This window comes from Drosophila subpulchrella, chromosome X (genome assembly GCF_014743375.2).
Source record: "Drosophila subpulchrella strain 33 F10 #4 breed RU33 chromosome X, RU_Dsub_v1.1 Primary Assembly, whole genome shotgun sequence".
In the NCBI taxonomy this organism is placed as follows: Eukaryota; Metazoa; Arthropoda; class Insecta; order Diptera; family Drosophilidae; genus Drosophila; species Drosophila subpulchrella.
Genome location: NC_050613.1, coordinates 3,365,721 through 3,388,447, shown reverse-complemented (window position 1 = coordinate 3,388,447; position 22,727 = coordinate 3,365,721). Strand labels below are relative to the sequence as shown.

The following is a 22,727-nucleotide window of genomic DNA, read 5'->3' as shown; positions in this document are numbered from 1 at the left end:
TTGGATAGCCACCCTACCTATATTTTAAGCTCTGTCAAAACATGCAATACCTTTTTGGAATCGAATTGCATCATAGAATCAGAAAATGAAAAAATAATGTAGATTTTTTTTTTAGTTTTTAAATTATTTAAGAAATTTTATAAAAACTCGAAAAACTTAACGAAAAAAATAAAAGCACCACTTTTATAAAATGGGTTTAAAACTATAGGAACTACCAATATTCGTGAGATAACAATGTGGAACTATTAAATCGATATTTATATTCCTCATTTAATACTTTGTGGTGTATCCTTTGTTGGAAATAACAGGTGCGCAGCGTTTTGGGATGGAGTCAACTAGGTCCTGACATCGCTTTATGGAAATTTGAGTCCAGGACTCCTTAATTACTTCCCAAAGGGATCCCATGGATGTTGGTTTTGATGCAGCGACTGCCTTCTTGACGTCCGACCACAGATTCTCTATTGGATTAAGGTCTGGAGACTGCGGACGCCACTCCATAACGTTTACAGAGTTGTCCCCAAACCTTTTCTTTGCCTTCTTGCTGCTATGTTTTTGGTCATTACCTTGTTGGAAGACCCACACGAGCGGCATTTCATACTCTGCGAAAGGTAGCATAATGGTATCCATGATACGTGCTGATCCATGATGGCCTTGATCCACTGTATCGGGCCTACTCCGTAATAGGAAAAGCAGGCCCATACCATCACACTACGCCCTACATGCTTTATGGTCTTTGTGGTCTACTGGGGCTTAAATTCCGAGTTATTTGGACGTCTGACATACGATCTGGATCTTTTTCCACCAAACATAATCACCTTGCTCTGACCTGACCATAAAATATTCCTCCACTGTTTGGGTGACCAATTTGCATGATCCTTGGCAAACTTCATTCGCCTAGAAATACGTCTGTCATTTAAAAGTGGTACCTTTCTCCGGCTGCAGGCTTTTAGGTTATATTCCCTGAGATATGTACGCACAGTTTGCACCGTCGCATTTATTTTAAGCTCCTTTTTAAGCTCAGTAGCAGATTAAAAAGGATCCTTCTTGTTCTGACGAATCAATCGATTGACGTGAAGGGGGGTCATAGATTGTTTTCGTCCTCGTGTTTCAGGTTTTTCTTTAAAGTTTAGAGCGTTCTTAATCATTTTATTTTAATATCCGACCAATCGACCAACTTCTCTGTAAGATTTTCCATCCTTTATCAACTTTTGGATGATATAACGCTTTTTCTCAGTGCATTGCCTTCCACGCCCCATTTCAATGATATTATCAAAGTTTTTATGCTCAAAATAAATCTCAATAAATCTAATTGACCCGTGCTTTGTTTTAAGGCTATTCTGCAAAATATGGGGTTTTTTCCAATAAATGTGGAAGTGGTGCTATTTTATTTTTCTCCATTTTTTGGGCTTTTTTAATAAAACACTTAAAAATAAATTTATAGGAAGGATTTTAAAACAGGGTAACACATTTTTTGGTTAGAGAGAATACTAAAGAGTACAAAAAAATTTTGTGTTGAAAAAAAACAATCACTGAAAACAAATTTATGTTACCAAGAAGAAAATGTATTGAAGTGGTGCTATTATTTTTGTCGCCACTGTACAATGTACGTAGAAACTAACTAAACTAGACTGCTTCACGCCACTTACAATCACACATACAAACATATTAATGTACACGCTTTGGCAATATTTTTGCAGTGTTTGGTTACTGTCCCAGTCGTAAGTTGCGGAACGTGTTTTAAAAAATCATAGTTCTGGGTCGTACCTTTTTTACGCAAAACAGCACGCATGCAAATTTTCCAAGGCAAATGTGCGTGCTGGGTGCATTCTATTGCGGTGCCTTCTAGAAGTGTTTCAGAATAATGCATCCAGAAGCATGCCCAAACACCCGTTTCGGGAACGTATTCCGAAAGAAATAGTTCTGGGTCGTATCTTTTTTACGCAAAACAGCACGCATTCAAATTTACCCAGCAAAATGTGCGTGCTGGGGGCAGTCTTTTGGGTGCCATCTGGGTGTATTTCAATATAGTGCATCCAGGTGTATTTTAGTGGGAATGTAAAAAAACCAAACTCAAACCCGAAGGTTGCCGATGCCGATTTTTTTACAATCGTCTTTTTCGGTACTGTTCTCTTGACAAACAAATAATAAAGACAAAAGGGAATATGCAAGGAAGCACGCGGTTTTTCTCGCCTCTTGCATTTCTCGCCACTTGCAGATTTCATTTGAAAGAGTAAAGTTCAGCCACAAGTGTTATTACAAAATTACCAAATATTTTACCAACCAACCTTAAATTATTCTTTTCCCAGGTAAGTAAAGTGTAGTTAGTGAAGTGAGAAATTAAACAAATTTACTAAAAACTTAAATGTGATTGCACATAATGCAATTACATACATACATATACATATGTATATATATGTAAGTGCGAAGTTAAAACAATATATGCAATAAATACCAAATTTATTTCAATAAATAATAAATAAGTTGTGCGGAAATACAATTAACATACATAAACATGTGCAAGCAGCAATTTACAATGTACATAAATATGTACACACATATGTACATACATCAAATTAGTGCGAAAATAAAATTAAAATACATAAATATGTGCAATTTTACAATTTGATTATTTTATAAATATATCAAAGTTTTACTTATGTTTGTTCGAAAATAAATAAATAAGGATTTGCCTATAACTTTTTACGTATATTATTCGGTAAATAAGTAAACACGTGTATCACCATTTTGCCGAAAAAAACGAAAATTTTTTATAAGTACCCGCTTTTAGCAATATATATCTCCAGCTTTAGTTATCCGATTGACTTAATTTCTTTTATACAAAATCAATAAATCAACAATTCAATATTGTAAAGCTAAAAATTTATCCAACTTATAAAAAAAGCGGTTGAAGGTGACAAACGTGGGCATGATTAATAAATGTTAAAAAACTTTACATTTTTTTGGCAACAAAATTTAAAAACAATTTTTTTTTTTTTAATTACAAAAAAAATTATATCTTTTTAGATTTTTAAAAATGTTATAAATATGTATATGAGTGATTCTTATTTTATTAATTTTCAGTTTATTTTATCAAAGCAGGTACTTACAAGGGTGGTCAAAAGTATTTTTACAAAACAAAAATATAACAACAAAAAAAACTTACTTCTTGTTAACTTTGGCATCAATAGAAAGGTAATCTTAATCCATTCAGTACTTATTGAAAAGGACGAATATGTGTGAAAATCTACTATTTGAACTTTTTTCCTCACCTTGAAAACTTAAATTTTTTGATGCAAAAAGTTTCTTCAAGCAAAAATAATAGTAACTGCAAAAAGAATTTTTCAAAAATCATTTTGCTTATATTTTTAATGACTTGTAGTTGTTGTATGTGTTTTCGTTTCTGTCCTTTTTGTACCCGTTACTCGTAGAGTAAAAGGGTATACTAGATTCGTCGGAAAGTATGTAACAGGTAGAAGGAAGCGTTTCCGACCCCATAAAGTATATATATTCTTGATCAGGATCACTAGCCGAGTCGATCTAGCCATGCCCGTCTGTCTGTCTGTCCGGATGAACGCTGAGATCTCGAAAACTATGAGAGCTAGGCTATTGAGATTTGGCGTGCAGATTCCTGAGCTTCTTACGCAGCGCAAGTTTGTTACGCAAATATGCCACGCCCACTCTAACGCCCATAACGCTTAAATCTGTCTTCCGCCGGTAGGTGGCGCATTTCAATCTCGCTTTGCTGCTTGCTTTGGTCCCTTTAGCTGAGTTTATGTTTTACATTTTTCTTTTTATTTACAGAAAATTAAACGAATTTAAATTCTAAATAATTTACTTCTTTACTAGGTTTCTTATTAAATTATTTAAATTAAATTTAAAAGTAAAACAATTAATTAAATTTTTTTAATAACAAATTAAATATCGGTTAAAAAATTTAAATTTATAAAAACTTAAGAAACGAATAAAAGATGAGGGGAATGTCAAGAAGCAATTTACACCGTTTGGTGAAAAAACAAAAGGAAGAGCTTCTGCGATCGGCCGCTTTAGCTCTACCTGTCAATATAGAAAATGATTCTGACAATGTATACCCCTCTGAAATTGTTACCGATTTAAATTACAGTGCATCAAGTTATTCCCTTAATAACAATACAGAATTAAACAATGCATTTTTAGAAAATGAAGAAAAACCAAGTCTACGGCAAAAATTATTAGACTGGTACCATAACAATAATGTTACTAGGGATCAACTTGATGCACTGCTAAAAATTTTAGAATCGGAAAACCTAGATGTTCCTCGGTCGGCTAATGGTCTTTTAAATTTAAATTTACCAAAAGCGGTAATCCGCAGTGTAAGACCGGGTCACTACACTCACATTGGCATTCGGAATTATTTGAAATTCATTAAAAACAAATTGCCAGATAATTGTGAAATAATATTATCGCATCGCTCAATTAGTTCGCGGCCCGACATATAAGGAGCAGTAGTAAGCAAATATAGATATTTTTTATCGAAAGTGTCGATTATCATAAGCTCTGTGTAAAAATTATTCAACTCTGTGACCACGTGCTTTTAAGTTACAAATTTTTAAGTAATACAACCTTTGGGTTTTTCTACAATATGGAAAAAAAGGAGTTTCGTGTCCTGATTAAGCACTGTTTTTTGATAGGAAAAAATACAGTAGAAGCAAAAGCTTGGCTTGATAAACATTACCCAGATTCTTCTCCGGGAAAATCAACCATCAAAGATTGGTACAATGAATTTAAACGTGGTCGTGTGGACACCAAAGACGCTGAACGCAGTGGTCGCCCAAAAACAGCAGTTACGCCAGAAAATGTGGCAAAAATCCGAAAAATGGTATTGGCCGATCGCAAATTGAAATTAAAGGAGATAGCTGATGCCTCAAAGATATCGGAAGGCAGTGTGTTTACGATATTACATGAACATTTGGACATGAGAAAGCTCTGCTCGAAGTGGGTGCCGCGATTGCTAACACCGGACCAAAAGCAACAACGCATCGATGCTTCCGAGACGTGTTTAAGCATGTTGAAGAGCAATAGGACCGATTTTTTTCGCCGTTACGTAACCATGGATGAAACCTGGATACACCACTATACTCCAGAATCCAGTCGTCAGTCTTCTGAGTGGGTGGTAGCCGGTGAAAGCCGTCCGAAGCGTCCCAAAACACAAATATCGGCGGGTAAGGTTATGGCTTCTGTATTTTGGGATGCACATGGGATTTTATTTATAGACTACCTGGAAAAAGGTAAAACAATAAACAGCGAATATTATATAAAACTGCTGGATCGATTGGATCGCGTTATCAAGGAAAAGCGTCCACATATGGCCAAGAAGAAACCACTGTTTCACCAGGATAATGCACCATGCCACAAGTCTATGGCAACAATGGTGAAATTGAGTGAATTGAGGTTCGAACTTCTGCCGCACCCACCTTATTCTCCAGATATGGCCCCCAGTGAATACTGGCTTTTTTCAGATCTCAAAAAGCACCTCCAAGGCAAGAGATATCGATCAAATGAAGAGGTGATTGTCGATACTGAGACCTATTTTGAGGGTAAAAGTTCATCTTTCTACAAAAATGGCATAGAAAGGTTGGAGAAGCGCTGGACTGAGTGTATAGCCGTAGATGGAAACTATATTGATGAATAAAACAAAATTTTCAAAAAAAAAGTGTTTTTCCTTGCTAGGCCGGGAACTTATTGCGCGGTGTGATAGATGTCAATGTAGACGGATTACCGCTTTTTAAAAGTTCCAATACCAGTTTGTGGCCAATTTTGGGACACTTTCCAAATATTCCCAATAGTGATGTATTTTTGATCGGCTCTTATGTTGGCAGTCGAAAGCCTGCCAATGTAGATGATTATATGAGCGATTTCGTATCTGAACTGGTAAAGTTGTCTGAGAGTCCTCTCCAAATTGGCGACAAAAATATCTCTTTAAAATTAAGGGCCTTTATATGTGATGCCCCGGCAAGGTCTTTTATGTGTGGGACCCCAGGGACCAATTCGTTTAGTGGTTGCATGAAATGCAATCAAGTTGGAAAACGTATTAATAACGTAACTGTTTATAGCGAAAACTCAGGCTCGCCAATTACAAACGAGCAATTTCGAAATAGGTCTCTTGCGTCCCACCACTTGCCCTGTTACCAAAACAAGTCTCTCCTAATAGAAAGACTTAAAATAAATATAATAAATGCCTTTCCTTTGGACCCAATGCACTTAATTGACTTAGGGGTCGCAAGAAAAATTTTAAATTTAATTGTAGACAGAAAAACTAATAATTTCAAAATAAACAAGAAAGAAAGTTAGCTTCGGCAAGCCGAAGCTTATATACCCTTGCAGCTATAATTATTATATTTAAGAACACAAAAAATGATATTCCCACTAGTATAAGATAATATGTTAAAAAACACCGAAGCTATAATATGTTTCATATTATTTTCCTATCAATTTTCCGATCGTTCCTAAGGCAGCTATATGATATAGTCGTCCGATTTTGATACAATTTAATTCGAAACTCAGAACTAATTAAAAAATGTTATATCTAAGCGTTGGAGGTTATATGTTAAGGAACACCGAAGCTATAATTTGTTTCATATTATTTTCCCACCAATTTTACGATCGTTCCTATGGCAGCTATATGATATTTAAAACTAATTAAAAAATGTTATTTCCAAGCTTAGAAGGTTATATGCTAAATAACACCAAAGATATAATTTTTTAAAATTTTTTTTCCTATAATTCCTATGGGAGCTGTAAGATATAGTTGTCCGATCCGGCTGGTTCCGACTTATATACTACCTGCATAAGTTATAAGACTTTTGGGAAAGTTTCAGCCCGATAGCTTAAAAACTGAAAGACTAGTTTGCGTAGAAACGGACGGACAGACGGACAGACGGACATGGCTAGATCGACTCGTGTAGTCATGCTGATCAAGAATATAAATACTTTATGGGGTCGGAAACGTCTCCTTCACTGCGTTGCAAACTTCGGACTGAAATCAATATACCCTCTGCAAGGGTATAAAAAATTCAGAACTAATTAAAAATTTTATTTCAAATTTTACGATCGTTTTTTTGGCAGCTATATGATATAGTCGTCCGATTTTGATAAAATTAAATTCGAAATTCAGAATGAATTAAAAAATGTTATTTACAAGCGTAGGAGGTTATATGTTTAAAAACACCGAAGTTATAATTTGTTTCATATTATTTTCCCACCGATTTTACGATCGTTCCTATTGCAGCTATATGATATAGTCGTCCGATTTTGATAAAATTTGATTCGAAACTCAGAACTAATTAAAAAATGTTATTTCCAAGCGTAGGAGGTTATATGTTAAGGAACACCGAAGCTATAATTTGTTTCACATTATTTTCCCACCAATTTTACGATCGTTTCTATGGCAGCTATATGATATAGCTATCCGATTTTGATAAAATTAAATTCCAAATTCAGAACTAATTAAAAAATGTTATTTCCAAGCGTAGGAGGTTATATGTGAAAAACACCGAAGCTATAATTTGTTTCATATTATTTTCCCACCGATTTAACGATCGTTCCTATGGCAGCTATATGATATAGTCTTCCGATTTTGATAAAAATTAATTCGAAATTCAAAACTAATTAAAAAATGTTATTTCCAAGGAAAGGAGGTAATATGTTAAAAAACACCAAAGATATAATTTGTTAACATTTTTTATTTCCGATTATTCCTATGGGAGCTATAAGATATAGTTGTCCGATCCGGCTAATTCCGACTTATATACTACCTGCATAAGATATAAGACTTTTGGGAAAGTTTCAGCCCGATAGCTTAAAAACTGAGAAACTAGCTTGCGTAGAAACGGAGGGACAGACGGACATGGCTAGATCGACTCGTCTAGTGATGCTGATCAAGAATATATATACTTTATGGGGTCGGAAACGTCTCCTTCACTGCGTTGCAAACTTCTGACTGAAATCATTATACCCTCTGCAAGGGTATAAAAATATCATTTCCAAGCTTAAGAGGTTTTATGTTAAAAAAAACACCGAAGCTATAATTTGTTTCATATTATTATTCCACCAATTTTCTTATCGTCCCTATGCCAGCTATATGATATAGTCGTCCGATTTTGATAAAATTAAATTCAAAAAAATTCAGAACTAATTAAAAATTTTTTTTCCAATTTTACGATCGTTCCTGTGGCAGCTATATGATATAGTCGTCCGATTTCTATAAAATTAAATTCGAAATTCAGAACTAATTAAAAAATGTTACTTCCAAGCGTAGGAGGTTATATGTTAAGGAACACCGAAGCTATAATTTGTTTCATATTATTTTCCCACCAATTTTACGATCGTTCCTATGCCAGCTATATGATATAGTTTTCCGAGTTTTATAAAATTTAATTCGAAATTCAAAACTAATTAAAAAATGTTATTTCCAAGGAAAAAAACACCAGAGATATACTTTTCTTACATTTTTTTTCCGATTATTCCTATGGGAGCTATAAGACATAGTTGTCCGATCCGGCTGGTTCCGACTTATATACTACCTGCAAATGATATAAGACTTTTGGGAAAGTTTCAGCCCGATAGCTTTAAAACTGAGAGACTAGTTTGCGTAGAAACGGACGGACAGACGGACAGACGGACAGACGGACAGACGGACATGGCTAGATCGACTCGTCTAGTGATGCTGATCAAGAATATATATACTTTATGGGGTCGGAAACGTCTCCTTCACTGCGTTGCAAACTTCTGACTGAAATCAATATACCCTCTGCAAGGGTATAAAAACACCGAAGCTATAATTTGTTTCATATTATTTTCCTACCAATTTTCCGATCGTTCCTATGGCAGCTATATGATATAGTCGTCCGATTTTGATAAAATTAAGTTCGAAACTCAGAACTAATTAAAAAATGTTATTTCCAAGCGTTGAAGGTTATATGTTGAAAAACACTGAAGCTATAATTTGTTTCATATTATTTTTCCAAAAATTTTCCGATCGTTCCTATGACAGCTATATGATATAGTCGTCCGATTTCGATAAAATTTAATTCAAAATTCAAAACTAATTACAAAATGTTATTTCCAAGCTTAGGAGGTTATATGCTAAAAAACACCAAGGATATAATTTTTTTAAATTTTTTTGTCCGATTATTCCTATGGGAGCTATAAGATATAGTTGTCCGATCCGGCTGGTTCCGACTTATATACTACCTGCAAAAGATATAAGACTTTTGGGAAAGTTTCAGCCCGATAGCTTTAAAACTGAGAGACTAGTTTGCGTAGAAACGGACGGACAGACGGACAGACGGACATGGCTAGATCGACTCGTCTAGTCATGCTGATCAAGAATATATATACTTAATGGGGTCGGAAACGTCTCCTTCACTGCGTTGCAAACTTCTGACTGAAATCAATATACCCTCTGCAAGGGTATAAAAAAGAAGACATAACAAAAATTTCTGATTTCCTTCTAAATTTAAAAGATTATTGGCCTACAGAATTTGGAAAAAAGCCGAGATCTCTAGAAGAACTGCCACGCTGGAAGGCAGTTGAGCACAGACAATTTCTTTTATATTTGGGAATGGTTGTATTAAAAGATAAAGTTTCGGATGATTGCTATTATCACTTCTTGCTTCTAATGTGTGCTTATAGATCACTAATTAGTTCAAATTATTATTTAACCATTGACACTATCAGCGAATTGATAAGATACTTCGTCCAAAACTTTACCAATATATATCCAAAAAACACATTAACATATAATGTTCATAATATGATTCATTTAACTGATTGCGTCCGACAACTTGGCCATATTAACTCGTTCACGGCCTACAAATTTGAAAATGTTCTGCAGCAAGTAAAGCGCTGCGTAAAAAAACCTAATAAGATTTTAGAACAAGTAGAAAAGAAAATGTCTGTGTATATTAATAATGAAGAAACATTTACTGGGGAAAAAACTGACGGATTTGGAAATATAATCAAATACACGTTTAATAATTTTATCTTAACTTCTAAAATGCCTAACAATATTTGTTGTGTACAACAAAATATTCCGTTCAAAATATCTAAATTTGAAAGAAGAAATGATGCCTGTCTTATTGTTGGGCATAGATTTTCCAATTCTGGCAGTTTTTTTGACTCACCAATTTTAAGTTCATCTTTGGGCATTTTGCTCGCTGATGCTAATTGGAATAGTGAGGAGGAATCATTTTCTATAAGTGAAATATCGTTTAAATATGTTTACATTCCTTTTAAAAATAGAGTGGTATTGACACCGCTATTACACACTGTAAATTAATTTAAAATATACCTCTTGACCTTCCTTTTATTCGTTTTTTAACTTTTTTTTCGTTTTCGTGTCGTGCGCTATACGACAGCGCCCCTCGGGCGGTTGGGCGGGAGGTGGGCTTTTTTCGCCTGGGATTCGCGCGCGCAAAAAATTGTTGTAATCTAAACAATTTTTAATCAACACAAATGCCTAACATGCCCAAGTATATTTCTTCTTGGTAAGATAAATCCTGTTAGTGTATTTATTATAATTTAACCTGCTAACGAATTTCTCTTCTTTTTCTTTATTTTTCGTCTAGCCTTACAAGGTGTGTATGTTTCTTACCTATTAAATAGATATACCCACAATTTGAACTTACTTTTTGTTAATTTTGGCATCAATGGAAAGGTAATTTAAATGCTGTTTGAATGATATAATACTTTGCCCAACCCATTACCTTTCCATTGATGCCAAAATTAACAAAAAGTAAGTTCAAATTGTGGGTATATTTAACTTTTGTTTCGTCCTAATACTTATGCCGACTAGTGTACACTGAAAAAACAATTGAAACACTTTAAATTCAAATATATCGATATTTGTTTTCATTTTCTATCGTTTTACAGAGTACATAGTCTATTACACGCTTGCTGAGTGTTGCTGTTTAATGTAATACAATTATAAATGCAGTATTCAGTAAATTATATACTTTCTTGATCAGGATCACTATGCGAGTGAATCTACCCATCTCCGTTTGTCTGTCTAGAACATTGAGTACTCCTATTAAGGTTCCTTAGCTTTCGATTTATCGAAAAATTGTTGCTATTCAATATGCTTGTGTTTAGCTGTACAATTTTCATAAAGCGTGGCTAATGTAAAAATATTAAGAAAACGTATTTATTATGTAGATCGTATAATACATTTTTGTCACAAAAGTGGATATATGAACTTTTGTTTGCTGTAGAAGAGATCGTCACCATATTTTAACCTCGTTAAGAGATGTTTTTGCTTGATATGTTTTGTAGCTGCAATAGCAACGATCTGCAAGAGTGTACAAACTTCGGCTTCCCGAAATTAGCTGCCCTTCAGTTTTCAGTTTTCTAACATATTTCTTCCCTTTTTTTTTTGAGAAAATGAGTTTCGAATTGCAAGAAATGGAAAATGTGCCAATGCCGGTGGAGGAGAGTAGGTCTGGTGGCCTGGATGATCGGATCCAACGCCTGGAGGATGTAGTCCACGCGATGAGCTCTGAGGTCAGCAAAATGAGTACGGAAATGGCGGAATTGAAGGCCGTAAACTCGGCCATTCTGGACTCCACGGCGCAAATGTTGGCTCTCTGGAGGAAGATGGCTCCAGTAGAGCCAATCCTGAAGGCCGACTTTCCCATCCGGTCGATAGACCATTTAAAGGAGGTGGACGAAAAGATTTACGGGAAAATGGAAAAATACGTAAGTTTCCAAAATCGAAGCGTTCACGGACAGACTTTAACAGCAATAACAACTTACATTAAGATATATTTAATTTAATATTTATTATATTTCTTAAATCCAAAGTATACAACGCAATGTAGGAGAAGATAATTTTATGGGGCTGGAATCTTCTCCTACATTGCGTTGTATACTTTGGATTTAAGAAATATATAATTTTGTATTATTTCCGAATCTTAATGTAAGTTGTTATTCATATTTTCTAGTAATTTTTATATTTTTATTTCAGGTACCGCTCTTTAAATCCATTTTGGGCAATAACTTAATTTAGAACTTGGACCAAATAATAAGCCCTGAAGTAATAATGCAACTAAATTACAGTGGGTCTAAGCACAAGTATGGACTAGCAAATTTTCACAATTTAAATTCAGTACTGCAAGGTACGTCCATTTTTATGATTAAAAACTTGGTGACGTTTACTTTGTAATAAACAGTAGCCAATATTAGAAATAATATATTATATTATAAATATTAACCAAGCTAATAATTTTAAATGTGTTTTTATCTTTGCAGAATCACTAAAATGGGAAGGATATTCCTTATTGGAATACATAAAAGACGTCCGATTGGCCTTTATGCGCCAAAAAAATAAAATATATAAGGGGAGAAGCGCATTAAAGAAGGCCCAACCGGAGCCAGGAGCCGAACCGTACGATTCTGACTCTGAATAAAAATAAATAAATAAATATATGAAATTGAAATCAAATAAATAAATATGTGAAATTGAAATCCAGTCTTATGTATGTATTCCTGGGGAAAATTCCAGATGTTTGATTTTTGAATGGTTCTAGGTGCATTAAAAAAGAGTACACCCAGAAGGTGTTTAGTATGTTGCTTCCAGGTGCATTAAAAAAGAGTACACCCAGAATGTGTTTAGTATGTTGCTTCCAGGTGCATTAAAAAAGATTACACCCAGAATGTGTTTAGTATGTTGCTTCCAGGTGCATTAAAAAAGAGTACACCCAGAAGGAGTTTAGTATGTTGCTTCCAGGTGCATTAAAAAATAATACACCCAGAATGTGTTTAGTATGTTGCTTGCAGGTGCATTAAAAAAGAGTACACCCAGAATGTGTTTAGTTTGTTACTTCCAGGTGCATTCCAGATATATGCTTCCAGAAGCATGCAACGGGTGCATTCTTTTATGTCCCGCAGCCGTGTAAAAAGAATGGACAGACTCATAACTTCCGGAACACCTTTTTGATGCCATTTCATAATGAAAGAACGCATGCTGGAATGTTGCCATTTACGACTGGGGTATCATTGTTTAGCACATTATAAATATAGTTTAAATTAAAAAACTTACCCTCGAGGTACGGAAGGGTCGCACGAATGTCCAATTCACTAAAATAGTTTTTTAGCTTTGAGTTACGCGCACGTCTTCACTTTGCTAAATCACACGGCAAATGACAGTCACACAAATGCAGCGCGCACCACTTTACACACCCTTTAGTGAGAGAGAGACAACCATATACGCAACGAACTAAAGGCCGCTCATCTCTCGTCTCGTTCGCAGAACGGAATTCTCGCAACTCATTTTTGAGTTTATCGGTTACTCATAATGAGAATATTAATTCTCAAGTTGGAAATTCAAGAACACATTTCCTCAAACCTAGAATTTTGCGATCAATTCAAGTCCTTTTTCTTAAAATGAGTGCAGCTTTTCTCAATATGAGCTTTTTCCACAAATTTTGTACTTAAATTGAGTACATCCTCAAATTGAGAATACAAATAATCAATTTCAGAACGTCATAATTTTCTCTGTGTAGAAAATATGAGAGTGACATAGAGGAGAGGAGAGAGACCAAACTCCTCTTTTGAAGTTACCGTTATCGAAGTTATCGAAATAAGCGGCGCCTATATGGCTGCGAATTCACTTCTTTGTATATGGTGAAACTGTGCGGCTTAACAGTGTAATGAGTGAGTAAGGATGCCATGTTGTTTATTTCAGATATCTTAACAATATTACAAATTAATATAACAACTTTTTCCCTTGGTTGTCCTAGAAATTAGAAAAAACTTAAAAACTTAATACATTTTGTTCCACAAAAGTGATGATACATTAAAGATTAATCGCGCTCGTATCTGTTCTGTTTTGACAATTTAGATATTTTAAGTCAAATTTTTCTCTTTAAAATAATCTTACAGTCTCAAGTGCCAAACGCAGTTCCAGTTAAGGAAGAAGTAGTGACTGAATTTGTATATGAAAGCACCAATAATGTGCTAAAACAGGTTATCTCATCTTATTCAAATTAACTTTTTCCGAAAACAAATTATGAATATTGGCTAACAAAAAATTTCATATATTTCATAGAGCTTGCGTTCCTTACTACAATCGTCAGAACTGGGCCGCGATTTACTCAACAATAAAGTGTTGACGGAAACGCAAAGTAATTTTTTAATATATATATTAACAGAAGAGATTTTCCGCAACAACATTGTTGTTCAAACCGCAGATTTTTCGAAGTTGTTGGACGAGATTATAAGCATTTTTCCTTGCGAAGCTCAAAGCCGGGTAATACTTAAACCACAAACAAAAACCATTTTAAGTTTATTTTTAAGCATTCTGCTTTTATCTTAAGGACTATTATTTTATTCCTCGGGGAAAAAACATAGTAACCCCAGTGGAAAATTATATTCTAAGTATAAGAACAGACGTCGCAAAGTTTTATCTAGTAAAGAAGATGATGAAAATATTCCACACGATTTTGAAGACTACGACAAGGGACTATCACTGTCATTAAAATTGCATTTGAAGAGAGACTCATCGGATTCGAGCGAAGTCTTTAGACTCTGGGAAAAAACATGTTAAATTCACCAAGAAGATGTAAAATAGCTATGCAATTTAGAATTCATGCAAGACTGGCCAAAATTAAGACATTCTAAAGTTTCTTCTTTGGTAATATTACATACAAAGGAATGAGGAAGAACAAACAAATTTATGGTTTGTAGCCCATTGCATACAATCAATAAAAATCCATTAAGAAACTACATTTTTAATTTGACAGACTTTGTAACGCCCCCCCCTCCATGTATATACCCTTAATAATGACATTAAAGCCGTAAGGCTAAAATATATATAAATTTAAGAAATGTAGAATTTTTATTGAGAATGGGTTCTGGAAGCGAGATCAATGCGATGATGAAACCGAGAACGGTTCTTATCGAAGTCGAGATATTTTCGATGTTGAAACCGAGAACGGTTATTCTCGATATCGAGATCTATTCGATGCTGAAACCGAGAACGGTTATTCTCGAAATCGAGATCGATTCGATGTTGAAACCGAGAACGATTTATACTGAAATCAAGATCGACCATTCTCAAAGGCCCGTTCTCAAACCGAGAAGACTTCGATGACGATTTTAGTATTTTTAGTATGAGTCGTTCTTGGCTCACTGAGATCGAAAATACTGAAATCAAGAACGCTAACGGTTTTTTCCCTGAGTGTATATTTACCTTTTAGAGCTGTTTATAAACCCTTTGCGGGACTTTTTCTGGCACAAAACATTTCATCATCCACTTTCGGCTAACGGAACCCATTGAATACCTAACTAAGATCAATGCACAGCACCTTAAACTTAATGTAGCTCTTACCTGACTTTATTATATTAACTTTAAGAAACGATTAAAGTTACTCTGCTGCGCACAATTAAAATGGGTGCTTCCCTTCCAATCACTCAAACAGAATGCACCAAGTCATCTTCTCACCCCTTTACTTGATTTCTTTTGTTTTCTCTTCCCTGTTGGCGCGTGCCACTGCACTTATACTCTTATTAGGCGAAATATATCCGACTATATAATTTTTACTTCTTGAGTAAAAAATACAATATGAATTTTAAAAAAATGTTAATACTAAAATGTTTTTAATATTGAAATCAATTTTAACGGATTTAATTTCTTTAACTAAACTAAAAAATTATATTTTAATAAAAGTGTATAATAGGTAAACATAACATTATAAGTAAAATCAATTTACTTAATTTTACCATAATCAAATAATTTAATTTTGTAAAACAATATTAGTTTTTTGTTTCGATATACAATAATGCTCCTAAAATATTAGGGCATACACATCTCGCTGCTCCACGAAAATTTTTCCGCCGAAATGTTAGTCGCTAGCCGATTATAACAGAGAGACGCAAAAAAAATAAGGGATCGGCCGAAATTTGTCTCTGAGAGCGCCGAGTGCAGGCAGATTATAAGACAAAGAAAGAGAGGGAACTTCTGAATATCTAGGCAGTCTTCTACGCGGCGCCAACTTCTCTGCTGACGTCAACAGCGGCACAGCGTTTTAGGCACAAAAAAAAAATAAAAAGCTTTTTGCCTTGAGCCATGTCACCGCGTCCCTACTGCAGAACTGAAGGGCATTTTCTGCGCACTGGATCTTTTCTGTTTTGCGATCTGAGCCGTGCGGACGTGCCAATATATGTACAAGTACGGAGCTAAAAGTGACTTAATTTCATAAATACCACGTGGCTCAAACATTTAACCCAGATTTCACTAAAACTCAAATCGGGAAAGTGCTAAAGCGGTTAAATGTTTAGTTATCAGAAGTGAAATTGCCTCAGTAGGATGATTTAAAGTAATCAGTGGTTAATTATTTAATTTTAAAATTTTATAGCATCAGAAATCTTAAGTGTCGGCGGTCAGCGAAAGCTTCCGCTGGGCGCCTAATTCCCCTTCAGTTCTAGGGAAAAAATCAGTTCCCTTTGAAAATCAAAATTTTTCCAATGGGTTTTCACTTATGAAATCACTTGCAAGTGACACGTCCCAAGTGAAATCACTTGTGAAAATCAGAATTTTTCCCATGAGTTTTCAATTATAAAAATATAGATTTAAAAATACATACATTTTTAAATACATTTTAATTAGATGGTATTATTCAAATTTTCAACTAATGGACAATTATTGTTTCTGTTTTTTGTTCTGTAAGCTTATTTTTAACATTAGTCATTGCCTTTCTTAAAGATTTGTCCGGGTCCTCGGAGTCTTTGGCCAACGCTCCTGAAAAATGTAATGGCATATGTTTTACTTTTTTATTTGTATATTTACCTTTAAGAACTCCGTATAACGCTATACGGCATCTGAGGGACTTTTTCCCGTTGGACCCGTCCAAATTGTAGCTATTGATGATATCTTCCGCTATGATAAGTTTGAACCGCTTTGACAGCGGTTCGCTCCCAATAATTTTTGATATTTTCTTTGTCTGCAAATAGATATAAAAAAAAAACATAAAAATGCAAAAACCGATAAGCTCCGGGGTCAAGGAATTTTCGAACTCATCTAGTTCCTCTTCTGTTTTTAGCGGAAATGGTACCGCGCCCTAAATCTCTTTCTCAGGAGCAAATGATACCATTAAAATGGCGGTGTTTTCCGCCAGTTTGTCCGCCAAAATGTCCAACTTGTGTGTTACAATAGAGATCTCCCTGCGGATTTGGAGAACCTCTTCTGAAATTTTAATTTATGTACATATATTACAAAAAATAAATGAAACATCAAAATAGACTGAAAATAGTAATCGACCTGAGTTTTAGAAATTTGTCGTTAATGGCGATTTATTTTATAAATTTAGAGTAAAACCGGATTTCCGACTTGATTGATAGTATCTCTTACATGGAGTAAGCCGTGAACATTGTAAGTCACACTGTTTGCTCCAAATACAATGGGGAAATTTTCAACAAATAGATTTAATATTTGTTGAGCATTTTCAATATTATTTCCACGTTGCTTTTGCGAACAGAGCAGTCTATATGCGTAGTGGAGTAATAAAAGTAAATAATACTGGTCATCAAATATTGAATCTTAAAGAGCTACAATACCAGTGTATAATAAGAACAGCCTAAACTCAGTGCTTTTCCAGTTAGGAAGCTCTAACACTGTCCTCGGCTTCCTTGCAAATTCTCTAGGTATAAAAGTTCGCATTGACATTAATTTAGCGGAAATACTGATTTGGTTTTGTTTTGAAACTTTATTTATAACTTTACTATAATAAATTCGATCTAAAAATTTGCGCATTACCCCCAACTCAATAAGATGCTTACAATCTAGAGGAACTTTGGTTATCATACGAACACCAAGCGTTTCAAAAGCGGACGGACTATTCAAATAACCTTTGCTGTCATGGTTTGGATAAATTCTATTCGCAAAGTCTTCATCAGTAATTAACTCACTAGCAACAGTTCTGTATGTTAATGTACCATCTATTTTGCGACCAACCTGAAGACATTTGGTACAGCCGTGACTGGATGTATTTTCAGGGGTTCCTGTAACAAATGCCCTTGCAGGTGCATCACAAACCACCGCCCTAAGTTCTAAATTTACTTTTTTGTTTAAAATTGTAAGTCCATTTATAAAAAGATCGGACAATTCACTAGTAAATTTTGACATGTATTGAACACAATTAGATGGCTTATTTTTAGATGAAAAAAGCTCCTACTGGAAAGACGGGGCATTTATTAATATTATTAACTCGAACTATAATAGGCCACAATTGTGCACTAGAGCTTTTAGTTAAGGGAAGACCGTCAATATTGACGTCAATGCTTAAAACCTCTGGTAATTCTGCTACCACAGATAATTTTACTAATTGCTTCGATAAGCCAATATGCAAATAGGAACCCCCATCTATTCCCGTAATATCTGGTGTATTCCTGCATTTAAATTTATAAAAAGGCCTAACATTTAAAGTTTCTTCATTTAAAATTTTGATTAGATCTGTAGCGCAACTACGAGTTGGCTTGTACTTTATAAACCACTTCTTTAACTTAAAATTTAAGTCTCCCTGATCGGACTCAATGTTTTCTATATCTTCCTGATTAACTTATACACTCATAAAATTTTTTTTCTAAATACTAGAAAAATCGCCCTAAAACTGAAATCGCCCTTAAATTTAGAAAAATTTTCTTATTTCAAGAAAGGCTAGCCCTAAATATAAGGAAAATCGCCATAGAAAATAATTTTTAGGGTTGGTTTTTCTAAAATGCCAAATTTTTCTATTATATAGGGCGATTTTTTCCGAGTCGACGCTAAAAGTATTTTCTAACTTTAACGGCGAAATCGCCCTAAAAAGTAGAACAAAAATACACAAACAATTTTCTGAATTTAAGAAAAATTACCCTAAAAACCACCAAGTTAAGACGCAATAAATTGATGCATATGTATGTGTGAATAGTTCGCAGGTCAAAGCAAGTGTCAAGAATGTGCGTACGTTAGGGTGGACTTATATTTGTGTGAAATTTGTTTCACATTAAACGCAAGGCTCATCTGACCTTAGGGAAGTCCACCCTAGTTTACAGTTTTCTTTCAATTCCTTTTCATCTAACCTTTGTGTCAAGGGTTGGGGTAGAGACGAATTGCATTGTCATAATTTTTCGGACGCTTGGCTGGTAAAGACGTGTTTGTTAACCCTTTTGTTTGTTGAAAAGTGCAAGTGAAAATGGAGACAGTGGTAAAAGAATTGGGAGGCGAAGCATTCCTTGAAATATTTTCTGGTGAGTACATACATACATATAATAAATTGTAAATTGCTTGTAATAAGTTAATGAATTTATCTATAACAGAAAGAATGTTTACCGTTGAGACATTAAAATATTTGAATTGGGAGCACCTCAGAGGGGAAATTCCAGTAGAAATGGTCGGTCCAGCTATAGAGTTCTTTAAAAAACTGGAGTTGTGGCAGAACAAAGTAAGAACATACATAATTAATTATTTGTATATGTGAGTAATTTTGAGATCACGTGTTAAAAGGATGATGCAACAGAACACATACATGCATACATATATATGTATGTGTATTTCAAAGATCTTTCCAGTTCGAACTGCATTAGAGCGTCGTACACGTAACACATACATACACATGTGTATGCAAAACAACCCCCAAATGCTTTGTGCCAAGTGATTTCGAATTGAAATGAGCAAAAGATACTTCGAATTCTTCTCTTCTTCTTTTTAAATAGTCCCGTTTCTGTAAGACATCCGCCATGTCCGGATTTCGACAAAAACATCTTAGACATTTCGTCAGTGCTCAAATTTGGCTATTGTTTCTGCTGCGGCCTTTTTTTCAGAAGCACAGCAAACGCAAGCTAAATTAAAACTAAGATTGTTTTTAAAAAGCGTATGTGCATTTTCATTTTAATTTTCACACCATTTTCTTTTTTTAAAAGGAGAACGTTGAGGATAGTAACGAGCCAGAACCAGGTGTTTGTGTGGCTCGAATTCTTTCAAAAAGCAAAAAGGGAAAACTGATATTGAAGCATTATAATGAACGCAAAACCCTTAGCTCACAAGTGAGAAGAGACCTAAGTTCTGTAATAGTCGAGTACTTGCTTCAAAAAGAACTTAAACCTAGGCAGAACCTGTTGAAGGAGATTGCCAACCAAATAACTGATATATTTGATTCTGAGACGGCTGTAAGTGAATGCAACACAGTAAAAAATATTTAAATTAAACATTCTTTTTACTTTTAAGGACACATACTTCTTGAAGAGTAAAGGAAAGAAACCGGGCGGCCTGCTGTACAGCCACTTTTATAATATAAAGGCCAAATATAGTACTGGAAAAGTCCCCAAGCCTTTAAACCAAAACGTTTCTCCAAATATGTTATTGTCTTCCCAAAAAAGTAAGTAATACTTCTAGTACTTAGGTACATGTTAATTATATATGTTTTTAAATAATAGCTGAAGTCGAATTGGATTTACAATGGCTTAAATATAATATTGAGCCCTTGGAGTCTGTGCTAAGGTGCTGGAATTCCACATTTGACTGGAGAAGCAATTTCCTGAAGTCGGATGCCAATCTGCTTGATGTATTTGAAGAATTTCCAATTTTGACACAATCCTTCGGATTCAAGCTGGTAAGCTCTAAAATAAATTTGTAAGCACATTTTTTTAAAACACATCTTAATAATATAGATCGAAAACGACTTTGAGGCTTTATATCCAGCTTCTTTTAACAATTTTTCGCAAAAGTGGGACGAGTTTAAGTCAAAAATTGTTCCCCTTTTAAGAGAGAAAGTAAAGGAACAACAGGGTAAGATCCTGCTTAAGTCTTTGGAAAGCAACGGTGAAGGTATGTATATGCGTTTAATACTTTTTTTCAATATTCTCATTAAATTATTCCCATAATGTATAGACATACAAACGACTTTAATTTGGCTTGCGATTCATTCAGTGTTGGTGCCAACCTCGAGGACAAAAGCAGACGGCGATAGCAAGACATTTAAACACACAATTGCGGATTCGCGAGGCCGTTTCTTGGTTTGGAAGGCTACTGTTGGGGAACTGCAAACACATTTAAAGAATCTTACGGAAAACTGCTACTCAGGAAAGCAGAAACTGCAACCGTTCATCTGCAGCGTGGGAACAAGCCCATTTTACCTTACAGAGTTTTCAGTTTACTTATCAGGTGTTTTTTATAGGATGCCAAATTTATTAAGAAGCATTGAAGTGTGTTTCAAAATATTTTTTGTCCTAAACCTCGAGTATCCCCCGGAATGTACATTAGTGTGGTCATTGATACAACAACATTTTTATGAAATTCATTTGAAGTCTGATAAGAAAAGCAAAGCTCTCTCTGAACTCTTAAACGATTTTAAAAACTTTAGAATGTAACCATTTTAGGCATAAGTTTTCATAAATAGGCTGTATTTCCAATTAATATTGACAAAAATTGAAGTTTAGGAATTAATTTTTTCTTTTCTTATTTATTTTTTATTTCGACATATTATGAAGTTTAGACATTAATTTTTTCTTTCCTTATTTATTTTTTATTTCGACATATTATGAAGTTTAGACATTAATTTTTTCTTTTCTTATTTATTTTTTATTTCGACATATTATGAAGTTTAGACATTAATTTTTTCTTTCCTTATTTATTTTTTGCTTTGACATATTCTGAAGTTTAGACATTCATTTTTTCTTTTCTTTCATAATCTTTAACTTATTACTTTTTAAAATGGAAGTAAAATGCAAAATTTGTTCGGAAAATTTCGGTGACAAAATACCATTTTTTTCCCATATAAAAGAATCTCATTCTCAAGAAACGTATATAAGCATACCGTGTGGATTTCTGAACTGCCCTCAACACTTTAATGAACTTAAAGCCTTACGGAGGCATATGCGTAACACAAACAATCATTGCAAAACCAACACAACACAAGATTTTATTAACGAAAACGAAACATTATATTCGACTACAGATTTTGAAGAAGAAATTGATAGCGAAAAACCCATAACTTTTTCGAATAACTCCAAGATAGACAAACATAATTTGTTCAATAACGCCGAAAATTTGACACTTAACATTTGCTCAAAGCTTAACATTCCGCGGGAAACCGTATTTAAATTGCAGTCCGAAATTAGGAAGTTCTTAATAGCGCCAATAGAAAAGGAGTTACAACAAATTCAACAAAGTCTGAACTTAACCGAAGATTCCAAAATAAAACATCTTCTAGAATTTTTTCAAAATCCATTCGAAACCGTTTCTTCAGAATATAAGCTGTTAAAGGTTCTCAGGGAAAAGGGCTTTTATGAAGACCCAATTATTGTAAAAATAGATGACAGAATAACACCAATACGGTCGAAGAATAAGGTCATGCTAATGTCGAAACCATCCAAAGGCGCTATTTTTCCGTTGAAATTTCATTTGAAAAAGTTTTTTGAAATACCAAATTTACTGGACGCATTTCTGAAAAGGCTTTCATTTTTAGAAAACGAAACAAACATTACAAATTTTGTCAACGGCTTTTTATGGAAAAAAATTAGGATTAAAAACACGTTAAATGGAAAAATTATATTTCCGTACTTCCTTTACTTTGACGACTTCGAGATAAACAACCCATTAGGTCCACATTGCTCGCCTATTCAAGGTGTATATTTGTCGTTTCCAACAGCTCCAATAGAATATAATAATATTTTCTGTGCTGCTGTGTTAAAAACAAGTGATATTAAAACATTTGGTTATT

The 22,727-nt window shown here is 34.3% G+C and overlaps 1 protein-coding gene across 1 annotated transcript; it reads left to right on the top strand.

The window, feature by feature from the left end:
• The first annotated feature begins 19,070 nt into the window (after positions 1-19,070).
• Positions 19,071-21,398, top strand: LOC119557279. The gene is made up of 6 exons (XM_037869964.1): positions 19,071-19,451; positions 19,930-20,175; positions 20,234-20,384; positions 20,443-20,618; positions 20,677-20,833; positions 20,897-21,398. The coding sequence occupies exons 1-6, from the start codon at positions 19,308-19,310 to the stop codon at positions 21,373-21,375; spliced, it is 1,353 nt and encodes a 450-aa protein (XP_037725892.1). The 5' UTR covers positions 19,071-19,307; the 3' UTR covers positions 21,376-21,398.
• Positions 21,399-22,727: the final 1,329 nt, after the last annotated feature.

What these genes read in the sequence shown, in the direction of transcription:
- LOC119557279 (XM_037869964.1), top strand. Translation starts at nt 19,308, where the DNA reads ATGAATTTATCTATAACAGAAAGAATGTTTACCGTTGAGACATTAAAA. An exon ending in TGGAGTTGTGGCAGAACAAA is followed by an intron (nt 19,452 to 19,929) that starts GTAAGAACATAC and finishes TTTTTTTAAAAG; the next exon opens with GAGAACGTTGAGGATAGTAA. An exon ending in AATCCTTCGGATTCAAGCTG is followed by an intron (nt 20,619 to 20,676) that starts GTAAGCTCTAAA and finishes TTAATAATATAG; the next exon opens with ATCGAAAACGACTTTGAGGC.